The sequence below is a fragment of the Astatotilapia calliptera genome, chromosome 17 (assembly GCF_964374335.1).
Source record: "Astatotilapia calliptera chromosome 17, fAstCal68.1, whole genome shotgun sequence".
NCBI lineage: Eukaryota > Metazoa > Chordata > Actinopteri > Cichliformes > Cichlidae > Astatotilapia > Astatotilapia calliptera.
This window is the reverse complement of record NC_137438.1, coordinates 15,673,525-15,693,102: the sequence shown is the minus strand read 5'-3', so window position 1 is coordinate 15,693,102 and position 19,578 is coordinate 15,673,525. Positions and strand designations below refer to the sequence as shown.

The 19,578-nt window shown below is 38.4% G+C and overlaps 1 protein-coding gene across 2 annotated transcripts; it reads left to right on the top strand.

Moving 5' to 3' along the window:
* Positions 1 to 1,957: 1,957 nt before the first annotated feature.
* On the top strand, positions 1,958 to 16,175 carry prrx1b (paired related homeobox 1b). Of its 2 annotated transcripts, XM_026148008.2 has the most exons (5): positions 1,958 to 2,836; positions 8,163 to 8,338; positions 12,159 to 12,340; positions 14,337 to 14,371; positions 15,305 to 16,175. In XM_026148008.2, the coding sequence occupies exons 1-5, from the start codon at positions 2,590 to 2,592 to the stop codon at positions 15,358 to 15,360; spliced, it is 696 nt and encodes a 231-aa protein (XP_026003793.1). In that variant the 5' UTR covers positions 1,958 to 2,589; the 3' UTR covers positions 15,361 to 16,175. The 2 variants fall into 2 exon arrangements, with proteins under 2 accessions (XP_026003793.1, XP_026003792.1); XM_026148007.2 differs by lacking the exon at positions 14,337 to 14,371.
* The last annotated feature ends 3,403 nt before the right edge of the window (positions 16,176 to 19,578 follow it).

Genomic DNA, 19,578 nt, shown 5'->3' with positions numbered 1-19,578 from the left:
GAGTTAGTAGAAAAATTAAGTACCATTTCATTTACAACAACATTAGCTCCTTCCATTTCATCCCTCAACCTCCCTCAGTCAGCTAACCTCTAGCTTGTGTATGAGACAGGAGTCAATAACCAAAGCATTTCATGCTTTTCTAGATTTCACTCCACTATATTTTATCTAGCAAAGAAAGAAAGAAAGAAAGAAAGAAAGAAAGAAAGAAAGAAAGAAAGAAAGAAAGAAAGAAAGAAAGAAAGAAAGAAAGAAAGAAAGAAAGAAAGAAAGAAAGAAAGAAAGAAAGAAAGAAAGAAAGAAAAAAAACTGGCAAATGTGCTGGTAATCCCCTACGATTCTAGTACCAGTATAAATGATTCTTACTGCTTTTTTTCATACTCAGGCTGTTTCATCCTTAGCTGATTTGAAACATGGAAATCCCCCCCAGATCTCCAGTTTGAGGAAATTCAATAAATTCACATTGTATTTCTTTCTTTTTTGTTTGTGTGTTTGTTTGTGGCCTAGCTATGCTCCTGTTTTTTCTCCGTCTGTCTCTTATTTCATCTCACTTCTCTAAAAAAAGGGAGTTTTTCCTTCTGACCGTTGCCAGGTTCTTCCTCACGGGGGATCATTTAGACTCACGCTTTGATACTTGTATGGTCTTTACCTTTTCATATAACACGCCTCGATATGTCTTTTGGTCTGTATCCAGAATTTCTGACTTTAATTTTCAATGCTTTGAAAAGATTACAGCTGATAATCAGAATTTTTGCCTTGTATTACATATCAAAATTTTTCTGGCACCAGTGAAACTGAAACTGTTTAAGGCCATCAGTTCAGCATTCAGCTATGGACTGGAAGGGGAATTTGTAAAAGTACCTGAAAATCCTAGTCTGGTGTAATATTTTAATGGTGTGATGACAGAGGTAAAACTATCATGAAGCTATCAGGGGAGGGCTGTCAGGCTCTGGTTGGCTGGTAAATTAATATATTAGATCCTGGACAATATTTGTGAACAGGATGTCATGTAAGACAATTCATCAATGTATTGAATGGGATCTGCATTTTTTAAGTGCAGCTCATGTAGATTTTTGCATATTTTACAATTATAAAGTTTAAAAAAATTGTGAAAAAATTCCTTTTTTTTTCAATTTCTTTAAAGGCCAGACAGTTCAGTGCCTATTCAAGTGCCTGTATATAGATAACCAAGGATTAGACATGGTGCCCACTAAACACATTTGTAGATGCACTAACAAAGTGTGGGTTGACCCAAAAAATTTTTTTAAAAATTTGTTTGTTTTTTCTTTTGTTTTTAGAATGTATTTAGTGGCAGGAACATCACGTGTAACATACAAATAAATACACTGTCAAGAAATGTAAAACTCGTGCGTTTCTTTTTCGCGATCTAAAAAATGAAGAATAAAACATTGTTAAAAATCACGATAAAATACAAACAACTATCACTATTATAAAAAATACACTTTCGAGTGATGTTTGTGGGACCTCTCGCTGGCCTTGGTAATTAGTTTGTAGTTTAAGGAACGGTTTTCAGTTTCAAATCTAAATGTAAAAGAATGGATGGTTGGTGCCATAGTCGCCCTGTAATTTGCTTCTATCATTTCTCTAGCTCAGCCAGCACTCATGCGGACAATCCTGTGGATAGACTGACTGGCACTGGTTATGGTTGATTTAACTGGTGGCACACCGCAGGACATTCAGAGTGGGTTTATCAGCACACAAAGATAACAGCGTGCCTCCCTTCACACTCTGCTGCCTCCTGCATCCCCCGTAAGGACTCTCAAGCTGAGGTTTATCAGAGAAAAACGGCCAACACCAGGCGGGCTGTCGATGCTGCTGATGTGATGTTTTCAGCTTAAGGGGGAAGAGGGTGGTGGGGTCATGAAAAACGTCAGACACAGCAAAAGCGTTAGCACGCAATTACGGACTTCTTATTAAGAGTGCGGTTGAAAATCGGCCCACTTTCGTAGTGCAGCAAGTCTCTCTTTCCAGCTGTGTGTGTGTGTGTGTGTGTGTGTGTGTGTGTGTGTGTGTGTGTGTGTGTGTGTGTGTGTGTGTGTGTGTGTGAGAGAGAGAGAGAGAGAGAGAGAGAGAGAAGCTAGCCTGAAGGTGAGGCGGTAACGTCCTGCCTCCGTGCCTCTAGCTGCAGCTGAGCCAGATTTGTGCGCACACAGAACTTTACGCATCTGGTCGTCATCAGCAGCAGCGGCCACTCTTCCTGCTCATATGTGGCTCAAACCGAGGAGGAAGAGAACGTCTTCTTCTTCTTCTTATATGATTTCTTGAAATTGAAAAAAAAAAACGCGACTGGACGAACACGGGTCGGTCATTTTCTTCTCTGACTCGTACTGCTGGATGTATTGGCTGTAAAAAGATTTAGTGGGGAAAGCAGGAACAAGTTCGTTTGAGAACTCCGTTGCTGATTTGGATGTGAACAGATCCACCCTCTGCTCGGAAGTCCCGAGTTTTTATCTGGCTGTGTTTTTCTAGAGGCGCTGCTAGTGCTTTCTGCATGCACGGATCTACTTGGCTCACTTGCGCTTCTCTTTCTTATTACCGCTCTCTTTTTTTCCGCTGGTTCCCACTTGCGTCATGACTTCTAGCTATGCACATGTAATGGACAGGCAAGCTACGATACCAAACCGCCTGGAGAGCCCAATCACGTCTAACCTGGACAACTTGCAAGCCAAAAAGAACTTCTCAGTCAGCCATCTGTTGGATCTGGAAGAGGCCGGGGAAATGGTCGGTACCCAGGCAGACGAGAGCGTCGGGGAGACGGGGAGAAATATGCTGGAATCTCCGGGGCTGACTAGCGGGAGCGACACGACCCAGCAGGAAAGTAAGTGAAATGCTGATGAAAAAATGTTTTAAAAGGATGGGACGAAGCTCAAAATAACACGTTTTTTTCTTATTATTTGAAATAATCCTCAGCGAACTGTTTTAGCCCCTGTTGATATCCCAAGTTATCATTCATCATTTCTTGGAAACAAATCAAATCGCAGACAAAAGTAGTTCTCTTGACAGGCTGAAAACGAAACGTGTTTCTTTTCATGACTTGCTGGTGAGCGTCCGCGCGCAGACCGCACGAACGGAGCTCTGCGAAAAGCCGCGCGCATGGAAGGAATCTTCTAGTGAGTTTTGGCAATGCATCATCCCTGACGGTCTCCCCCTCAAAATGACCATTAATTTACCATTAACACTCTGATGTCAGTGAAGTATGATGCTGATGGTGGACATGGTCAGTGAAGTCTCCTTACAAGTCTAACTTCGGAGTAATAAATCTTTTCCCCACGACTGTTGACCTCAGCAGGGCGCTTTGTTTTGCCCTACATTTAAGAAGAAAACACCAATAATGAATTTTGAAAACAGACTGAGTCATGTAGACGTGCGCAGGTGTGACTTATGCTTTGTGAATATTTGCATAGCCCTATCACAATTTTTATTAGAAAACATTTTAAACAAGGCCTCATCCCCGCTGGGTGTGCAAAAATGAAGCCGATATCTTTGACACTACAGAGGCGGGATCTAATCCCTGGGCTGCCGTTGGAATTCCACTGTGAGAATCGAGGTTAACATTTCCAACTTTTCTTTTGGTATACGTCACTGCCGAAGCCGACAAGAACCTGGATAAATTCAGCGCAAACAAACAAATACAAATAGATAAATAAATAAAAAAAATGCCACTGCACGTCCTCTCCACCTCACCGCTGAGAGAGTAAATAAACGCTCCCTTCTCCCCCCTCCTCTTTTTCTGCTCAGAGGGCCATTTGGAGAAGTTGACACAAACGTTATAGCCTTTAATGAGTGTTATTGTTATTTTTAAAGGCTAAAAAATCGTCTGTGAGAAATATGGAGGAGGAAGTGGCGGGGTCACGTCGTTAATCTACGGTTATTTTCAGCCTGTCAAACACTTTCAGAATATCGGAGCCTAGTCATTTGTCATAATTACCGCGCGTGTCCTCGTTCCGACAATTAAAGAATCAAATAACAGCATCTCATCAGCTCTTAATTTGTGGAAACGTGACTCTGACAAACCACAGAAGGAACGAATCGATCGGATTTAGAAAACAAATGTTTTAGAGTGATGAGTAAAAACTGTAGTGCTAGTTTTCCGGCTTTTATTGCATTAAACAAGAAATCAGACTTGAGCAAGTTTAACATTATGATCTGAATTATTACGCAAGTACATTATTATTATTATTATTATTATTATTATTATTATTATTATTATTATTATTATTATTATTATTATTATAGGCAACAACTGATTCAAACATTTGAAACATTTTTAGTCCACGTTTAAAAAAAAACTTTGCACAGATGTCCATTATTTGCTTGGGCGTCCGCAAAAAGAACCAAATAAAATAACAAAAAATTGCCAACTACACTTTTAGTTAGGAATCAGGTCCCCTCTAACGAATTTGTCTTGGCAGCAGGACTAATTGACTTTCACTGATCGCTGCTAATGAGATCAATCTATAGTCCCACGTGTTGACCACACTTGAAGCTGCCAGAAGGATGATGATGGTGCTGATGATGGCGCTGATGATGCCGATGGCTTTGATTTGCTGTTTTAAACATCACCCTGGAGGGTTAATTAAAAGCTGTGCGACACCAAACCGCTGCCCAGGCGCTGCACGATCTATTAAATGAATGAGTCTTTTCGGGAAGCTGAGTTTTTTAAAAAGCTATTTGTGCCTGCGTTCTCAATAAACCTCTACGTGACGGCATTTGGACCCATGAAGGTTTCCAAATATTTTATTCCACGAAGAAAACTCGCGTGGAATTGATAGTTTTTAAATACGCTTTAAAATTTAGAATTGTATACAAGTACTGTTAAAAATACCTGCGTGGATTCCGTTTTGTGTGGACTGTCCTCTGTCCTGTCATATTTTTTTTATTTAAAATCTAAAAATGAAGTCCGATAGAATACTGTAAATAAATACCTTTTTTATACAGGCCTACAAACCTTTTGATTTTATTTTTTTTTATTGCTGAATCGCCCTAAAAGTGTTATTTAGCAGTCAAAATGTTTAATTTAAGTTATATAATAACATTTAATTCCTATATGTTTAAATGAAAGTTTAGACGCACATTTAGGTTCTGACAGATCTTATTTGCTGTCCACTTTTCTCCGGTTGTAAAGTCGGCGGGAAGGGCGTCACGATTTGCTCCTTAACTCTCAGCCTGGAGACGCGCAAACGCTGGTTTCTGGTGAGAAAGCTGTATGCGGTCGTTGGTTTGCCATGTGTGGCCTTTACAACTCCAGTTTACTGCAATTTGTTCTTTTCCATTTAATAAACAGAGTTTCAGCCCAAAACTGTGGGCCGTGGTGTCTGCAGAGCTGCTGTAATCACTTCTAAGAAACTTTGGTGCTGTAGCTATGTTAAATATTTTTGAAAAAAGAAAGAAAGAAAATAGGCACACACATTTTCATGTAAATTAATGAGGTTATTTGTTTTTGTCTGTGGTACTGCAACATGGTCATTGTTCTTTGTGAGATTAAAACGTGAAAAAGCAAAAAACAGGCCTGGAGAAGTCATGAAACTACTTATACTTGCATAAACTACTCTCGTTGTGGATTCAGTCCTTCCTTCCAAGATTTACGTTTTATTTTCAATAGAAATGAAATGAAGATGTCATTAGTAAAATCTATTGGCTTAAACCTCATGGTGGCAGGATGCCCACAAAAGGTCACAAGGCCAGTCTGATTAACTGGATTATGAAGAAGAAGAGCAAAGGATGGGGGTAGTTGTAGTTTTAGGTTTAAGGTATTTTTAAGGCATTTAGCGCATAAAATAAAGGCAAAAATATGAATACAATAGCTACTGCTTTTTATTACTTTCAAGCACTTAAGGAATAAAATATCACTTCATGGATTTGTTTTAGTTAATGAAGCATCTTTGCACTCTCCTCCTCAGTTTATGGGTTGGCCTCAAATGTGAAGTAGAACCAATTTAAAGGGCTCAAAGAAACCAAAATGAACATTGTCACTCCAACCCTTCAGCAACCCCACCCCACCTACACACACACACATCTATTTGTGACTCAAACTGTCTTACAGCCTGCAGTAGCAATTGTGTTTAAACGCTGTGTACTGCAACCATAAAAATCATAATTATTTGTACTTATAACTGTTCATGGTTTCAGCTTCTGAGTCTCGATCCAGAAATAAAGGTGAAGATTCAGTCAAACAAAACAAATGAGACATTTGGTTGCAGCAGTAAAACAAATAATCGGGTCAACAGCAGCACACGATCAAAATCTGAAGCAAGTAAAGTGAAAAATATGGACATAAAAAAATCATAAATTCACACAAGAATACATTTTTTTTATTTACAACAAATTATTTTTCTGTCTTTGCTTTTTTCCTCTTGCTATTTTTAATGTATAGGCCTGTAAAAATCCTTTGTATGGAGCAGCAGAAGAAAACACTTTGTGGTCAGCTTGACTGAAATAAATTCATTAAGAGTTACAGACAGACATCACTTTTTATTTTAAGGGCTCCATTTTCGATTCCAGCAGGTGAACAAGTTTACATTTGGGTTTTTTTGCCAATCGACTGACAGCAACTCTTAGAAGAAATGTTGACAGCTAAACAAACAGGTTACTTGACGATCGAGTAATGTTTGACACACTGCCAGGAGTGTGTGCGAAAAATGAATCAATACAACAACAATATCCCGTGTTTGGCTGAAAGTTCATATTTCTACTAACAAACATGCTCCAGAAATCTTTTTTTAAAAAGTGCATAAAACTGTAAATGAGCATGAAAGTTGAAGTAGTTTCTATAGACTTAAATAAAGATTCCAAGAAGTGGAAATTTTCAAAAGTAAAACTTTTTCTTCAACAGCAGCCAGCTCCATCAGGTAACACATTACCCGATGGATGAATGTTGTGAATAACTTTTAATTTTTAATGTATTCCACAAAATTTCCAGAGCATGTGACTGAAAGCCCAGAGAAAAACTGGTCTGTAAAAAGTGCTGCAATAAAAGTTCTACTTAATGATTTTTACATTAAAAAAATACACACAGATGTTTCCAGAAACACGGCCAATATTTGCCATTCTGGTTCATTAGATAAAGTTTATGGATTTCGTGTAACCCCAAAATAAAGAATAACACATTTAAAAAGAACTACTATCCCAACAAAACGAATGTGCTGAATACAAAATCCCAATCAGAGACACAAAATCTGTAGCAGCAAAAACCCAAATGATTCTTTTTGTCTCAGTTGACTGAAATCTCTCAAAATGTTATTACTGCTAAGTAGCATGAAACACTTGAGTGTATTGAGCAACGTCCTACCTTTGCATATGTGTGTGCACATAACTACAGACTGTGTGTATGTGTGGATGTAATTAGGAACACTTTAGATCACAGCCTTATTTTTCTGTGTGAAAGTGTTAGTTTGTGGTCCTGTTGTGCAGCCACAATTCACCAACACTGATTTCACCCAGCGGGAACTATCAGACTGAGCACATGGAGCTCTTCCATAATGAATTACACATTCAGCTTTGCCAAAGTGATTCTGTTACTTTTGTTTTTGGCTTGTGTGCTAATTAGTTAGGTGAAGAGCCAAGTGACGTGTTTCTGCAGATCCAGAAATTATTTCACAGCTTTTTAAAAGAAATCGTACTTTCTATGAGGGTAAATATTCATACATAATATATAGTTTTATATATAAACATTGTTTGTTTACAAGAAAATAATGATAAGGATAAACCACAAAAGGTACTGTTAATAAGTCAAGTCTTCCTCTAGTAAAATGTAGAGCTATGATACGTTGTGTGGTTCTTTGCGTATTAAACTTATTAAATGACCTTCTGCTCTAACTGGGCAGAAACAAACCTCAACTTGTTGACCTCAATCATCAGTCTTTAAGTGGTAGTGTATCTATCTGGCTATCTATCGATCGATCGATCAGTTTTATTCATTTTAATTTGTGACTCAAACTGTCTTACAGTCTGCAGTAGCGGTTGTGTGTCAATGCAGACAATGCTTCCTGCTGTATTTATATAACAATATAACAGTTACAATTACACTTATAGTTAATTGCAATTATAACTGTAATTATATAGTCGTTTGATTTTTTTGGGGTAATGCTTGAGCAGAACGAAGCTGTTCCTCTGATTCATAAAGTTCCTTCTTCCTCTTTGTGCAGATGAACAGATGAACACAGAGGAGAAGAAGAAGAGGAAGCAGCGCAGGAACAGGACCACCTTCAACAGCAGCCAGCTCCAAGCTCTGGAGAGGGTGTTTGAGAGGACACACTACCCCGATGCTTTCGTCAGAGAAGATCTGGCTCGCCGGGTCAACCTCACCGAGGCTAGAGTGCAGGTACGAAAAATGTATTGCCACAGGAAGGTGGCTTCAATGCTACGTGGCAAAAAAGAAGAAAAGATGTTTTCCTGAGATTATAAACCTTCAGTAATAATTCCACATTCTGATACTTTTATTTCGACAAATACTGATTCCTTGACATTTGATTCTCCTGTTATTTGAACATTTGATTGAACTGTTGGCTAGATTCTAACTTAGGTAAAGAGAGAAACAACAAATGCACTTATGAGATTTGAAATTAGTGTTGTACCAGAATAAGTCAGATATAAAATAAATAACTTTCTGTTAATATACAGATATGAACTTATATGATACAAATCTTAAAATAGAACATATTAAATGAATATTTGACTAAGCTGAAAAGTTTTAATAGGAAACTGCAGTGCACGCGGTCACACAAACAGCACGACTCCTCACAGCGTCAAATCATCTGTTAGCTTTTAACTTAGTGTATTTGGTTATTAATCCTTCCTAATAGGCGAAAGTCATTAACAGCTTTAGATTTTGTGTTGAACTAAACTGATAAGAGCTGACAAATATCTCTTATCATGCCAGAGTGATCTTTTAGATAATTACTGATACTGTAAAGTCTGTTAGCAGTTTGCAAAAACTCCCCAGTGAACCGACCGTGATTAGAAAAGTGGATGTAATGATGTTTAATTTCCTCAGTTGTTTACAAAATGTGTAAAACACACAAGTGCTGCAACAAAAGGGCTGCTAAATACGATGCTGTCAGCGGGAGAATGAACTACTGACTTTGATATGAACGCCACAAAAACAGATACAAACTGGGATGTATAGTGTTCTGAAATGGGTCTCGTAAAATGAATGTTTCCAGTTGTTAGTAAAAGTTTTGAATTCATGAAGGATTTTTCATCCAGACACACACTTGCGTGCACCGAACATCTGATAGTCTGCATTTCTGTTCATGAAGCATGTGTTGTATTCCAGCGTGTCATATAAGTCTAACATACTGAATTAGAAATGATGTGTTTTATTATGTTGCGTTATAATTTTTTCGTTATATATTTCACCACAAAATAATTTGCATGAATGCAATAAGAGAAAAAGCGTTCAAAGATCAACTACAATTTGAATTATTGTCAATCAGTCCTTTGGTAATAGATTCTGTCCTACAGCAGCTTGACTGATATTATGATTTGCATATTTAAAAAATGGTACTGTGGTGTAGTGGTTAACAGGTAACCTCACAAGCAAGAAGGTTTTTGGTGTGAACTTTGTGGTCTGCTGGGGCCTTCCTGTGTAGACTATGAGTGTTCATTGATTGCTTCCCAAAGACCTTAAACATGCATGTTGAATATGATAAGATGGTTCTCATTTGGGCAAAGGTGTGAAAGTGAGAGCGGGTGGTTGACTGTCTACGATGGACTGGAGATGGGCAAGACGTATCCTATCGCTCACATTATGTCTCCTTCCTCTATGTCCCTTAGGTGGAAAAGTAGTAAAGAAAATGGATGGATTAAAAAAAACATAATTATAAATGTTTTTATTAATTACAAAACATGTAAATGTCATTGAGTTTATAGCTGTCACACAGGCGATCAACTTTAAGGTAATTAGCCGTACGTTCAGCAGCCCCAGTTCAGACAGCAGACTCTGAGATGACATTTATGTAAATGCAAACGTCACACTCAGCTCATTCTTTGTCCTCACAGCTTTATGACCAGTGTTTGTTGGTTTTCTCTTTGTTGTACTGGATAATCTGCCACTCTTCACTTATAAACAAGAAAACATTTTTTCTTAAATGCACTTAGGTTTGCCCTAGAAACACGTGACTTATGACTAATAATTAAACACGTGCATTTCTTGCAGGTATTGATATATACAGTGTCTATAAACAAATCAGTGCTATCTTTATACAAAACAATGAAAGTATTTATTCTGTGGCCAGAGTGAGAGGGAAAGAGGAAATAGTGATCTGGGAGTGAGACAAGCAGCACATCTGTGATTAATGTGTAGCAGAGAGCAATGCAGAAATGCTTTGATAAAAGACTTTGGGTAATTCCTGAGGCAGTGCGTCAGCAAGCCCCTCTGAGTGCATACAACTTATAATAATGAACTCAGTTTCAGAGTAAGGAAAAACATCAGCATCCTCCACCTCAGTCATCGTCTACTTAATGAGATGGTTCTGCTGGTGGGGGTGATAAGGACGGAAAGAGGTGAACTACAGATGAAGCATGGACACACGAGCGAGAGCGTGTGGACGCATGGTCATTTTAGACATTAGACTAGATATTTGGATTGGAGACAAGAGTTTAGGTGGTCTTTATGGATCTGCTCCTTTATGGGTAAAGATTTTACTACAATTTAATAGACATGAAGCATTTCTTTTATACTGTGTTTGTCTTTTAATTGACATTAATTGCTGTTTGTGTACAGAATGTAGAAAATGAGCTTTCTTGTGTTTAAAATGTGTTGAAGAGTGAGACAGAACTATTTAAAAAAAATCCATAATGATAGATCGATATTTAAAAATATCTGAAAATATCTGTTACACTGACCAATCGTAGCTTCAAGGGATTTCTATAGATCTTCAGACAAAATCAAAACGTTGATTATCCCTGTAAATAATAGTGGAGTGTAATATGGTCCATGGAGTGCATGTATGAAGCACTTGTTAGGCCATTCAAAAAGCAAAGTTACTGATTTGCCATTATATCCTGATCTGGGTATGAGAACACATGTCTGAGGATGACTTTCTTTATTTTAGAGCTTTTACCAACAGCTCAGAATTTTCTCTCACAAGTGAAACTGTGAGTGTGAGACACCATATAAAACCTCTTTTTCTTACTGATGTCATACGACTTAATTCAGTGCTGACTGAGAAATTTTAGCGTATTTGACTGCAAACTGTTGTAGGATACCACAAAAAAAAAAACATCTTACTTCGGACACAGTGAGCACGAGAAACATTTAGAGCTTCTATTTCACTGCATGGTTAGAGATAAAATGCGGTTTGTTGAGCAGGCCACAAAGTTGGCGATTACATGGAGAATTATGAAATTCTATGAATGTGCCCAGACTATAAAGATAGAGGTTTCTGACACATTACCAGCTTTCAAGGTCAAAACTTAAAGTATATTAAAAAAAAACTTCTTGCTTAATTGACCAACATTTTGGTCAATACAAAAAAAAAAAAAAGACCAATGAGTCTGGAAAGACTCACCATAGTTCCTCATACTTCACAGTGCTGTGCCCAAGCTATAAATATTAATAGTCTGGAAAAAACTGAAATTTTGGCATTTTGGGCATCACCATGTTGTTTTATTGGAGTCAGAGTTTACTTTATATGTGGACGAGAAAGTGGAGCTAAAAGTATATTAGGGAAGGCTTTCTTTAAAGCCTGATATCGAATCAGTGTCAGAAATATTTAAGCAGGACCACTGGCATACTGGTTGGTATGTGTGTATTTAGCTAATGAAATCATAATAACCCGTTGAATAAATCTATTAACTATGGTTGAAATTTTGCTGTGAGAAGTTGAAGCTTTTTCAATGAGAAAAAAGCTTGAATACAACTTTTTCAGCTGTATTCAATTGAGTTTAGCTTTATTTATATAACACCAAATCTCAAAACCAATGCAAAGGAAGAATTCTCTTCTCATTGGTTCTTTAACAGGAAGAGACTGCAGTATGACTCTTCAGCAATGGCTTCATATCTAGTGGCTACATCTTATTTTTTGATATACATATATGTATGTTATGTTTGGATTAAAGGAGCAGTGCTTTCATAGTCATGAAGATTAAAAAGCGATGACTAAAAGACAAACAATGTGCTCTGTCCTTTGACTTTGCAGGTGTGGTTTCAGAACAGGAGAGCTAAGTTCCGCAGGAATGAGAGAGCTATGCTGGCCAGCAAAAATGCCTCGCTCCTCAAATCTTACTCAGGAGATGTGACGGCAGTGGAGCAGCCAATTGTGCCTCGCCCTGCACCTCGCCCCAACGACTACCTATCTTGGGGGAGTGCTGCGCCCTACAGGTATAGTCCCCTCGAACATCACTTAATAATCTTGCAGCCACATTCTGTGCACAAAGCCTACTTTGAATACAAATGGAATTCATTTTCTCAGTTTAGAGAAGGACTTCCATTTATTAGCAATTTCCCAAGAAATCTTTCCTTTTTCCCAGAAAAAGGGAAGAAAGAAAGGAAGGTGGGGAAAGTATAAAAAGCCAGAAGAAATAACCACTAACACGAGCAGTAACATCACCGTAACAGTTCTCTCTCTCTCTCTCTCTCTCTCTCTCTCTCTGTCACACACACACACACAGATGCTGCGTTCTGTTATTGTTTAATTTCCTCCTCTCCTACCTGCACATACTTTTCATTGTTCCGCTAAAAGTTTTCATCTCCTGTGATCCTGAACTCAAGCAGACTTATACCTCAGACAGTTCACACACACACACACACACACACACACACACACACACACACACACACACACACACACACACACACACACACACACACACACACACACACACACACACACACACACAGTCCATTCAAACTATATTTCTACACCAACAGCGATGCCTTGTGCATTTCGAATAGTAAAACAATGTTATTTTTCTTTTTGTCTAATTGTCCATGCAGACAAACCAAGGCTCACTGCTGCAGCATATTCTGTGTATCCAAAGCCGCATGCATCTAATGCCTCCATGCCGCAGAGCTTTAATAGAAAACAGTTAAACGTCCCATGTCCTCTTGTGCAGCCTTAAACAAAATGATGAACATCTGCACCAAGTTTCAATTAATTCAGTCTGATTGCTTTTGGGTAAGCTTGCTGACAGACAGAACAACAAACAGACAGATAAATAAACAGCAAATAAAACAACTCTCTGCTTTTCAAATGTGACATGCTCATCTATTACAATGAACATGCACACTTTAATATGACCAAATCACACATACACGAGGTCTCAGAAGCTGATTAATCACTAAAATTAATTTCTAATTAAAAGGACTGAATCACCCAGTGCATTTGTTTGAAACTGAGCTTTAGGTTATTACAAATCCTTAGCAAATGTGAACCAACGTGGAACAATCTAGAGATAAAGGAAAAGTTTAGTCTTTAATAATAAAAGCAGACTAAACTACTGATGAGTTTAATCTTCTTTTTAAAGGATTTGTTAAAAAATAAAAATAAAGTAATGGCAGATTAAAAATATATACAAGTATTAAAAAAAATCACCATTAATCCAAATTTAATCTTCATAAACACATAAATATTTACCTGCATTTTACTTCCAAATTTACTTCTTGAAAGTCATTTCCTTTTTATAAAAAAAAGTCTCTTCAGCTTAAACTATTAGAAGTCTATACATCCCTAAATGTCTGGCCTGTCCATTTATTTCTCGTTGATGAACAATCAGGCGGAAAAAATTTCCACTTCATTTCTATAGCACTGAATATGAAATAATATCGCACAATAATCTAAAGCCAGATTGTGTTGACAGTGCCGTGCTGACTGTCTCTGAACGATTACACTGTAAACCCAAATGTTCAAATTCATTCGTGTAAACCTTCTTAAAAAAACAAACAAAAAAAAACGTTTTTTGAAATAACAAATTGTATATTCAAAAATATTATACTCAAACATTTTATATATTGTTCTAGGTATGTGTAGACTAATGTTTTGTAAGTGTCTTACTGGCACCTCTCAAAAGTGGAAAATCTTGCAAGAAATGAATGTAGTGAATGTAAATGTCTCGACTGCAGCGTTTAATTTGTGATGGTATAAACTGGTTTAAAACTAGATGTTCCTGACTAAAGTAAAGGACTCTGCTTTTGTAGAGAAGAAAACCTTAAACCAGAGACTATGACAATAAAGAAATCTCAAGTGAAAATATTGGAGTTATATATATACTTAAAAATACTTAAGTAGCCAAGTACTACATCTTGCATGTAATGAAAATATTTAAATGATGAAAAAAAAATGTTATTCACAATGACAACTTGATCTATTTGTTTTCAGGAGAAACGACTGGCAAGCATGTATGCCTAAAATAGGTACATGTAGTCTTTCCATTTTAATAACTGTAGTGAAAGTTGAGTGAATGTGACCTTTAAATGCTGTAATACTGAGTTAAAGATCGACCTCTGTTCCTACATTTTCATTCTGCCTTTTAAACTCTCTACATCTTTGCCTTCTACCCTTCATATGCAACTTTAATCTGTTGCACACATCTAACTTTAAGCTAATTGTGGTGAATCAAAACACCATTTTCCTCTCCCTGTCCCTCATCTAACCCCTCTGTCAGCACTTGAGGGCTGGGGATAGATCCTATGACCCTCCTGAAGAGGTGATAATGTGAAAACAAACCATATTAAATCCACTACTGACCCCCATGACCCCTCTGTGCTACACTACACGAGATAATGAACATCGCACAGAATGACAGCGCTCTCCTGGGCAACATTTTTGTGACTCTGGTTACATTGGTCATGATTTACAGTAATTCTCAGTTCTGAAACTGAGTATAAAATGTCAAACCCTACAGCTGCAGCCAGGGAAATCTTTGTAGCAATAATGCTTTGTAGTGCCAAGAGTTCACTGTGCATTATCCCTAAGCTGGTATCCAATGGTGGCAGCGTGAGTGCCGCAGAAAATATTGCCCACAGAGAGTCTCTTTCTCTTTCTCTCATATATATATATATATATATATATGGGTCATTATCTTTCTGCTTATCTTTCTGATTTCTGCTGATTAGGTTTCACATACTGCTATTAACAGACAATATAACCACCAGCTTGGTGCCTAGACAACAAACATGCAAAAACACCGGTCATGTTCCTGTAGGGATTTTAGCTTTCAGAGTAGTTGATGTCACATTTAGTTTCAAAGGTTTTTTTGTTTCTTTACATATTTACATAGCTGCAGGTGATACTGTAATCCACAGATGATGTAACTTTTCACCTATTCTTCCTCCTTCCTCTCTCAGTGCCATGGCTACCTACCCACCCACCTGCTCCAACACCAATACATCCCAGGGAATGAACATGGCCAACAGCATTGCCAATCTGCGACTCAAAGCCAAGGAGTACAGCTTGAACCAGGTGCCCACAGTCAACTGAAACACTGAGAGGCTAGGGGATCCCAGGGGAAGGGAAGGAGCCCTCTCTACTACAAGACCCCCCAGACCCAGAGAAGGACATTGTCTCTGGGATGAACATTATTCCACATACTCTGGATCAAGAAGTATTCTTTTCTTTCTGGAGCAGCCATGATGGTATACTACTATCAATGTACCAATGTGCAAAAGTGCAAAAGCGTGTGATGGCAGGATTTTCCCCAAGCCAAGTTTTCTTTTTCTCCTCAGCATCACTGAATTCTTGTTCACACAAAAAGACATCTAGACTGGATGCTGTAGCCAAATATCTGCACAGTTTTGCATTTGTGATTGTGACTTAAATGGAGGGTTAGTTCCAGTCAGAGAACTTGCTTAAATGGAGACTCATATGGACTACATGGAATCCCACTTTTTCTATGGTGTTGGATAAAATTACACACCATAATTGGGATCATCTACTTTCTTTCTTTTTATGTCTTCAACAAAATGACAATGACTTCCTCTGACATTTATACAATTTAAATTTTTTTTCACATTTCTTTCCATTTTATACCACTGACAAACAAACATTTTCAACACATTTTGAATTTCATGTAATAGTCCAATATAAAGGAGAGGCTAATGTATTTCTGAATCCAAAATCAGTAGATAATTTCATATGATATCCTTTATTTGTAACAGAATAAAAACTTGTATATGAATAAACATGCGTTTCAAGCAATAAAATTGCAGTTTCAACACATATCAGAAGGGAGAAAACAGTTGTTTTCCAATATTTTCCAGGTTTCCAGCACTTTCTTTAAACAGTTCCTGACTGAGTCTTTACGCTTGCAGATTATTATAACAAAAATATACTGCCTACGATCAGTCAGCCTTGAATTATGCTTCAAGAATTATAAGGAATAAGTGTGTTTATAGATGAGACCATTTGGAAAGCAAACTGATCACGAACCTCATGCAAACCCCATAAAAAGAGAGATTTACAACCAGAGAACAGATGCTCCTTCAGAGAAACCCCAAGGTCCTCCTGCTTTGTGTGGGGGATAGGCTTGGGGGAGGGGTGTTTTCCTGATTACCACAACCTGAAATTTCCATCTTAAAAATAGGATATTTATGAGCGGCGAAATCTTGTCCTTGCTATGGAGGCCCTCGGGTCTTGTTTAACTGTATGACTCTTAAACAAGGTGTTTCTTCTCCCTGCCCCTCATAACCTTCACTGTCAACAAACATAAGTTGATACTGGTCTTTGAATGGTGTTCCCAGACTGTAAAAGCCAGGTTGAATGAAACCGTAGCTGATGAGGAAGTGTTTTAATTTGGTGGACTTAAAAAAAATTGGCATGCGTGCCATCGTATGAAACGAACGAACGAATTGTCATTTGCATAAGTTTACACTTTGCCTAAACCTTTACGTTAGTGGTGTCAGCAACATTACATATGTGTTGAACGGTGTTTGCAACATCTCCTTCATTCTTATTGTTATGCACGAATCTGTAGAAAACTCAGTGGGATGCAGGCCTTAAACTGTTTATAAGAATGAAAATCTTCATTTACACACAGTAATTTGGGTAGTTTTTCATAATTCAAGTATCTTCAATGCAAGCCGGCACTGTCAAACAGTTACAGAGCAGAGCAAATGTTAGTCATAAGGAGAGAAACGGTTCACTGATGAGATTTTAGGGTTTTTCCTGACTTGTATGTCACTTTTAAGGAGGGGTTTTTCTTTTTCCTTTTCACCCATTTCATTTCTTGCTCTGGGTTGTTTTCCTGATCACTGATCCCTGACTTTGGGATGTCCAGTGTCAGACCCCTGTCACCCTCTCCCCTGCCAGGCGCCCAGGCTCACCTTTCACAGCCAGGGCCTGGCTGCCCCGAAGTAATTCCAGATGTGGAGATCTTTTTGACCTCCCAACCCACCCCCACCTCAGCTTCCCTTCTTCATCCTCCTCCCCCAGTTTCGCCTCCAGGCCCTGGACTGCAACTCCATCAGGGCTGACAGCGTCCCCTCAGACATCGTCTCTACTTGAATGAGCACATGACATACAAGGCAGCTCCCCCATTACCACCGCTCCTCCTCCACCCGTCACCCTCACCCACCCACCCCCCCCCATCTTAGCAGCACATCTGGAGCTCATTACAGAGGAGACAGTAAGAGCGAGGGAGGGGTGAGGAGTCTGCATGCAGAGTGTGTATGTGCAAGAGAGCGGGAAAGAGAGCGTTACTTAACTCGGCTCCTTTGAAACATCCATCTTTTTTCTTCCTTTGTTCCTTTCTCCTTTTGCTTTTTTCTCCTTGACTTTTGCATTTCACCTTCTTTTCTTTGCTTCCTGCCCCTCACTCTCTGCCTGGAGTAAGCTTTGTTCTGCCATCAGTGCCACATGATCACAAATACTTTATTAATGAGTGGTTTTGGAAAAGAGCTCAACACAAAAAATAGAAAATCTCCAAGCAGTCTGAGTGAAATACTGCACAGCTGTTAACAGTGTGTGGTTTGGGTGAACAACCAAAAGAATGTCCTGAGATGTGGAGTTTCCACGCAAGTCAAGTTGACTGAGAGGTTGCACTATTTGTGTGATTAAGTCACTATTATTACACACTTTTCATAAACACAGATGCAAGCTCGACTACACCCTCTGTTGGATTGGAAAGGAAACATAATTAACTTCAAGCTGCCATCCCAAGGCTAACATTGGTGAGCATATGAACTGTTCTTGCATTGCCAACGAGTGGTTGTTTTCCTTTTCTTTACAATCTGTCTGCTTTTTCCCCATAAAAACGATGCTTGCTTTTACTGATTAACACGTGTTATTTGTGAAGCCTGTGCTTCCACCAGAAGGCATTTAACCTGAAGAGGTAGCCCTCACTTTTGCACATTTGACCATCATTTGTATTATGTGCAATAACTTCAGGATGGAGTTGATGGAATGTTCTTCAAAATTTTACTCAAGTACCTTATTCAAATTGTACTTTCTGTTACTACATGCTGGAAAATTGACAGCTTTGCTTTTATGCTCAGCTCTCTCTTAAACACAACAGAGCTTTGAGTTTTCAGTATAGGTTTCTGCATCTCTCTGTAGTCTTATCCATCTCAGAGTTTTCATGCGAGTGCAGTCACCGAGCATAATACGAGATGCTGTTTTGTTTGGGGTGGGGTTTTTTTACATTCAAGAAGAATTTCAGCCGAGTGAAACTGTCTGGACTAATGGTAGTTCTCAATCTTTCTCTCTAGGTGGAGAAAAAGAGAACATGAGTAAAACCTTTGGCTTGTTTGATCTGACGACGAGTAAACAAGTCAAAGGTTTTTGTAGCTCATCTAAACCTTTTTATGTCTGGAGGGCAAACTGAGTCAGCATGCCTGAAACATTTCCAATAATTCCTGTTTGCTCATGAAAACTGTGCACACACAGGAGCATAAGTCATAGCCGATACAAAGGGTGGTGGATGTTACTTTGTTTTAGTTAAGATTGTTGTCCTTATCTTCTGGTATCTGGCACATCTAATCATTTGCTCAGGCATCTTGCACTGTCTTATTTCCTTGTAGTGATCACAGATTTGAACTTGGGGATTGCAGTGTTATTGTTACATACAGGGGTGATGGTCAATGCTCCAAAAATAAGAGTTAACCTTTAAATCCAAAACTCCAAATGAAAGGCTTTCTGCACAGATCCTGGGTTTTCCCATGCTGCAGTTAACATAGTAACAAAGATAGTTTTTGTCTCCTCCTGGATCTAACTTAATTATGGTGTGATAAATGCTTCTGGCTCAACTTAAATAGCTGTTTGGACTATTTTGGTCCTGGATGAATTAGCATTTTAATTCTCTAAGCCCTTCTGAGGTCCAGCAGGGAAACAACCAAAACAACAATTATGGTGAGTGACGTGACGTGAGCTCTGAGACGCCATCGTTGTATAATCATCGGCAGAGCTCATATTCCCTTATGGCACATGAACTATTTAAAGGAGTTTGTCAATTACTTACAGGAAGTTCAGCCTCTCGCAGCTGAACAAATGTATGACCTGGGAAATATGACAGAAGTCTCAAGAGCACAAACATTTACTGAGCACAGGGAATATTACATTATTCATCGAACAGGCCTCGTAACACATTTGTGTTTTTACTTCTCGCTGCCTTTAAAACCGTCTTTCA

Coding starts and splice junctions, on each gene's coding strand:
- prrx1b (XM_026148007.2), top strand. CDS start 2,590: ATGACTTCTAGCTATGCACATGTAATGGACAGGCAAGCTACGATACCA. Junction 2,837..8,162: donor CGACACGACCCAGCAGGAAA/GTAAGTGAAATG, acceptor CTCTTTGTGCAG/ATGAACAGATGAACACAGAG. Junction 12,341..15,304: donor GGGAGTGCTGCGCCCTACAG/GTATAGTCCCCT, acceptor TTCCTCTCTCAG/TGCCATGGCTACCTACCCAC.